Source organism: Peromyscus maniculatus, chromosome X, assembly GCF_049852395.1.
Source record: "Peromyscus maniculatus bairdii isolate BWxNUB_F1_BW_parent chromosome X, HU_Pman_BW_mat_3.1, whole genome shotgun sequence".
Taxonomy (NCBI): Eukaryota; Metazoa; Chordata; class Mammalia; order Rodentia; family Cricetidae; genus Peromyscus; species Peromyscus maniculatus.
The window spans coordinates 56,794,060-56,800,046 of record NC_134875.1 but is presented as its reverse complement, the minus strand read 5'-3'; the positions used below and the strand labels follow the sequence as shown (position 1 = coordinate 56,800,046).

General features: G+C 47.8%; 1 protein-coding gene across 2 annotated transcripts; it reads right to left on the bottom strand.

Annotated features, from left to right (window-relative positions):
• Nucleotides 1–997: 997 nt before the first annotated feature.
• Nucleotides 998–3,040, bottom strand: LOC102907497 (transcription elongation factor A protein-like 3). 2 transcript variants are annotated; one of them, XM_006993880.4, is made up of 3 exons: nucleotides 2,896–3,040; nucleotides 2,275–2,347; nucleotides 998–1,947 (listed from the first exon to the last, which is right to left on the bottom strand). In XM_006993880.4, exon 3 carries the CDS (start codon nucleotides 1,919–1,921, stop codon nucleotides 1,322–1,324), a length of 600 nt encoding a protein of 199 aa, XP_006993942.2. In that variant the 5' UTR covers nucleotides 1,922–1,947; nucleotides 2,275–2,347; nucleotides 2,896–3,040; the 3' UTR covers nucleotides 998–1,321. The 2 variants fall into 2 exon arrangements, with proteins under 2 accessions (XP_006993942.2, XP_042125144.2); XM_042269210.2 differs by lacking the exon at nucleotides 2,896–3,040 and adding an exon at nucleotides 2,465–2,508.
• Nucleotides 3,041–5,987: the final 2,947 nt, after the last annotated feature.

Here is a 5,987-nt window from a genome sequence, read left to right as displayed (position 1 = left end):
GATTATTTTCTTAGACAAAAGAATCTAAGAGGCATATATGAAGTTCCAAGCAAAGGGCATATACACATGTAACTGACAACAGCACTCCAAAGGGAGAATAAGGCTTTATTCACTTGTGTATTAGTAAAGGATAGGTAAACAGTGGCTCACCAGTGACTCAAAAGAAGTGAGTAGCAACTTAAAGCCTCTATCACTACACAGTACTGGGCTCAGGAGAAAGGTCACAGTGCCCAACAGACATCTCAATATTCTTAGTCCTTACCTTTCTGCTGCCTGCACTTGTGCCTGGGCATACATATATGAGAACTATCTGACCTTTCTCCCAAGTGTTAGATTCTATCAGTGCTCCTGCTACTGCATAGGCATGATATGGGAACTATTCCTACAGCTTGAATGCCTGCTGGGAGTTGGGGCAGGCCACAACACAGCTCATTTCTCTAGCATTTCATCTGACCCACTAGAAAATATGAGGCAAATGCTGCATCCATTTCAAGACTGTTTTATAGTAAGGGATCTGTTAGAGTGACACATTGATTCTTTTAGCTGTATCAGAGGTAACATGAACTTTATCAATTTTATGTTCTAAAAACATACATTTAAAGTGCCATTGCCTTTGTAAGCTCATTCAAACAATTCACCACTCAATTGCTTATGATGTCTTATTGTAACATTTTAGTTTTAAACATATTGTGGCATATGTAGTCCATTTTCTTTAGGAAAACAGAGAGATACCTGAGTCAGGAAAAGAAGGATTGTAAGGAAGGCCACAGACAACCAAAAAAGGGACACATATAGAGGGATCATAGAGTGGGAGACACAGGGGTAGTGACAGCAACGCCCACTGACAATGTTAGGAAAGACCCAGGATGGGCACACAGTAGAGGGATAACAGAGACATCCCCAACTAAAGGTCGTACAACTAAGTTTTGAGTACATGTGAGACCTATTTATGTTTGTCTTGCATGAATAGCCATTGCTAACTGTTTAGAGCACACACTTTCATAGTTTTCTTTGTGCACAGATTTATTATGCAAACACATTTACATTCTTACAAAAACAAACTGATACTCTATCTATGGTTCTGCAAACTGTTTTCTTTATTCAGTTTTACAGTGTACCATGAACATATTTTTCATGCACATGGGTGAAAATCCTGTACTAAAAGACAGAGAGCACTGTAGTTGGGTCAAAAGGACAGTGACACCTAAAGCAGAGTTTTGGCTGAAGGTTGAAGCACAGGGCCTGGCAAGTATCTACCAGGGGAAGCAGGGCCAGCGGTGTTCTTTCTTATCTGAGAACTCAGAATCGAAGGCCAAAGGCATTAAAGGTATGGGATGTCATGTAGGCCCCTCTGGCCCCTGCCTCCGCCCCTCATTCCCCTCACTCCCCGCTGGCCCCTGGGGACTAGTGCATCCTGTGCATCTCTGGGCATCCAGTGAAAACCTCCCACTTTCTGCCTCTTCCTCAGCTCTTCCTGCGCCCTTGTCATATCTGCACACTCCCTCATCATCTCCTCACTGCTCACATGCCTGTCCTGCAAGTCCTCCTGGGAGTTCTTGGGAGAATCATCTGTCCCCCTGTCTGTTTTTCGTTTTGCTTTCCGGGGCACGTAATCTTCAGCAGGGCGCTTTTCTGCGGCTCGCGCCTCGCTGCCTGGCTTTGCCTGGGAATCCTGCTTGCCCTCCCCTTGGCGCTTGCCCTCCCCTTCAGACTTTCCCTGCTTTTCTGACTTGCCCTCATCTGGTTGTCCCTGCTCGGCTGGCTTTGCCCCCTCCCCTGGCTTCCCCTGGCGTGCTGGCTTCGCTTTCTTGTCTGGCTTCTCTTCCCCGTCTGACTTTTCTTCATCTTCAGACTCTACTTCATCTTCTGGCTTTCCCTCCTTTTCCAGCTTCCCTTCGTTTTCACCGCGGAGTTCTTCCATGTCAAGATTTCCCTCCTTTTCCTGTCCTGGGGGTAAAGGTGGGGAAACAGAAAGCAAAGAAGAGGTGTGAGAGCCTGAGACACCGGGCAGAATACGGGCTCATTAACATCTGTCTTTATATCTGGCCCTTTCGTGGGGTCCCCGTGGCTGTCCCAGCCCTCCAAGTGTGCCTTCTGCCTGCACCCCTCCTCCACCCTTGAGACAGCTATGCCGTGACAGGTCCTGCCACCTTCTCCGTGCTCCTTCAGCGCAGCAAGCCCTGTGTGTGTTGCATGGCGTAGCTTGGGAGGGGACTGGCAGTGGGGTCCCAAATCCTGCCTGTGCCTCTGCCCACGTTGCCATTATCCACTGACCTGCAGGGATCCTGGGCAGGTCGATCCTCCTTTTCAGATGTCACAATGCGCTGGGAACAACAGAGGTGCAGACCTACAGATAGGACACGGGCAGGGGCTGCGTGGTCAGTGGATGCGCAGAGAGGGGAACCTGTCCTGCAGCCCGTGCTCATCACCCAACCTTTTCCTCCGTCACACACCCCCCGCATACCCCAGCCGCCATTTCTTTTCAGGCCTTGGGCATCAAATCGGGATGCTCTCCAAACTCCGTTTTACTCTGCGCTCCCCCCTCGGACTCTGGAGGCAGCCTCCCCCACCCCCACCCTCCCTTTGGTCCGGGTCAGTTTGTCTTCATAGCCTGGAGTGCGAGTGGATCACTTCAGAACACATCTGCGTCTCCCCGTCGCACTGCGGGCCCCCTCACCGCCCCCCCCCCCGCTCTAAAACGAATCAGGAGTGGGGTGAGGGAAGAGAGCCTGCTGCGGGGTCCTCCTTCCTCCCTTTTCCCGCCCCGCCCGCTTGTCCCCTCCTCACCAATTTCCCCGATTCCTTCCCCCTCCCCTCCCGCTACCGCTGGTTCTAGCTGCCACCCCCACCACCCTTGTCAGGCTTTGCCGGCAGAGCCAGCCTTTCCGTACTGACCTGAGGAAACCCCGGACAGGCCTGTGTGCCTTCTCGGGGCTCACAGTAACCAGGACAGCGCAAGGAAATGGTGCTGCGTGAATGCGGGTGCTGGGTACAGGTAGCCGCAGCAGGACTAGCTGGCGCGGGGGCTGGTGCCCACGTGGGCAACAAGCCAGTCACGTGAGCAAAGCGTCACCCTAGCTAAATCCACCCCCCAATTGTCTCCCCACCTCCCATCCCCGGAGGATCTGGGAAGCAATGCACATTTAGGGGGAGAGTGGAGAAAGGAGAGGAGTGTTTCCACTTTCTCATACACAGTCACTGAGGTACAGCTTGCAAACGCAAAGTTCCTTCGTGGGGTCCTCCTTTTCACCTTGATCCTGCACCAAAGAAAAGGAGGGGAAGGCTTCCTGACTCCAATTGCTTTACCTGGCTGTGTTCTCGGAGAATCCCTGTCAGATGCCCGTTCTCACCAATTGTGACAGCTCAATTAGAGGGGAAAAGCGGCCTTGCCAAGAACGCTCAGCTCCTGAATCTCACTTTACAATACTTCTGCCTAACTACAGAGCCTGGGGCTGGTGCCCCTCCAATATTTGATCTATTTTTGTTAAGGACGGATGACAGACAGCCAATACAACTAATACAAAAAGCATTAAGATATGTTTAATGTAGAGCTCGCATGCAACTTTACAAACGTATTTGTTATCTCTTTGAGATTATCCCATTCATCAAACTTCTTAGACACATAGATTATTAGTGTTTTTGCTATTAGGTTTGAGCAATACCCATAATTCAAACGATTTTTCTCTTCTCCATCTAAAAAGCTCATTATACATGTTGGTATGCTAGGTGGAGTCTGAGAAGTTTCTTAGGCTGTGTTCATTTTTCCAATCTTTTTTAAAAATCTCCTGTTCCTCAGATGGATGACCCCAACTGACCTAGACCTTCAAGTTTACTAATTCTTCTGACACCTCAGTTCTACTATTGTTTCTATGTCATTTTCATGTTAGTTATTGTATTCTTTTTTCCTGATGTGAAAGGATTTGATAATATATCTAGCTTTAAAAAACACAGAGGTTGCCCGGTGGTGGTGGCGGCGGCGGCGGCGGCGGCGGCGGCAGCGCACGCCTTTAATCCCAGCACTTGGAAAGCAGAGGCCGGCGGATCTCTGTGAGTTCAAGGGCAGTCTGGTCTACAGAGTGAGATCCAGGACAACGAAGACCACACAGAGAAACTCTGTCTCAAAAAAAAAAAAAAAAAAAAAAAAAAAAAAAAAAAAAAAACCCAACCAACTAACCCAAGAAACAAACAAAACTAAAATCTCACAGAGGGCCGGGCAGTGGTGGCGTACGCCTTTAATCCCAGCACTCGGGAGGCAGAGCCAGGTGGATCTCTGTGAGTTCGAGGCCAGCCTGGGCTACCAAGTAAGTTCCAGGAAAGGTGCAAAGGTACACAAAGAAACCCTGTCTCGAAAAACAAAACAAAACAAAAACAAACAAACAAACCTCACAGAGATTTGGAGAGAGTGTGAGCTCCAATACTTTGGGTGCTCAGGTCAGTCTGTTTCCACTTTCTCATACACAGTCATTGAGGCACAGCTTGCAAATGCTAAGTTCCTTCGTGGGGTCCTCCTTTTCATCTTGATCCTGCACCCTAAGAATAGACAGAGAGAGCATTTCGTTTGAAGATTTATTGTTTTATTTAACTGTATGCATGTGTTTCTGTACATTCCACATGGGTGGATGCCTGCAGACGCCAGAAGAGGGCATCAGATCCCTGGAACTGGACTTAAAAGGAGTTGTGAGCCACAGGACCTGTGCACAGGAGCCAGGAAGAGAACTCAGGTACTCTGGAAGAACAGCAAGTGCTCTTAATTACACAGCCACCTCTCCAGTTTCTCTATTTTGATTGTTTTTAAAAAGGAGTTATTTTATAAGATTCATTGTTTCATAGTAAATAAGCAATATTGAACTATCTACAGAGTTAAAAGTCTAGGCTATTTGGTAAGATGAAATGTATTTTTTTTAATTTATTCTTTGAGAATTGTGTGTATCCAATGTGTTTGGATCACATGCACCCCTCACTCTTCCCTACCAGATTTCCACCACCTTTCTCCCTTCTCTATTTTTTTTAATATAGCACACAGAGACAAATTCATGCTCCCCATATACACATGGAAATGGTGTCGTCCACTGGGCCATGGACAACCTATCAGGGCCTACACTCCTGAGCATAACATATTCTTTCTCTCCGGGCAGCAATCAACTGCCAATAGCTCCTCTGCTAAGAATGGGGCCTCATGAGCTTTTCCATCACCCATGCAGCCATCATCCTCCTCCTCTGGTTTTGATGATGTTTCTGCTCCCTCTTCTGAGCTTGCCCCTGAGCCTTGGGGAGGGTGGGAGGGGGATAAGACATCCCATTTTGGGTTGAGCACCTCAGTTACTTATTCTCTGTGCTTTAAGGGTCTCTGTATTAGCTTCTGCCCACAACACAAAGAAGTTTTTCTGATGAGCGATGAGAGATGCACTAATATATTTATAAGGATGGGTATTTAGAAGGCAGCTTGAGATTATGCCCATTTGTCAAAGCATTAGCATCAGCACTAGGTTCTCTCCTAGGACCTAGGGCCTCCCCGGCCAGAGTTCTTGGCCAGATTTAGGGTACCAAGAACGAGTTCCTTCCTGTGGGAATTGGCCTTGGATCTAATTAGAAGGCTGATGGTTTCCTTACCACCGCCACTTCCATTCCATCATTGCGCCAGTGAGCATATCTTGGGCTAGTTGTTATGATAGATTGCAGAGTTCACAGCTGAGTAAATCTATTGATGATTCTCCCCCCATCAGCTTGCCTAATTCTTTCTCATATTGCCATGAACACACCCAACCTCATCTTTTTCCTATTTTTTCATACCCCCCTCCATTTTAATAAACCCTGATCCATTTTCTTATCTCCGACCATCATCCACTCCTCTCCTCATCTAAACATTTCCACCCCTAATATGCCTCCTCTAAACCTTCATTTTACCTATGCTCTAAAATCCCACCCCCCATTTAAGGCAACTCCCCTCCCCCAGTGTGACTTTTCAAGCTTCCTGGCTTCCACAAGTA

Coding starts and splice junctions, on each gene's coding strand:
- LOC102907497 (XM_006993880.4), bottom strand. CDS start 1,921: ATGGAAGAACTCCGCGGTGAAAACGAAGGGAAGCTGGAAAAGGAGGGA.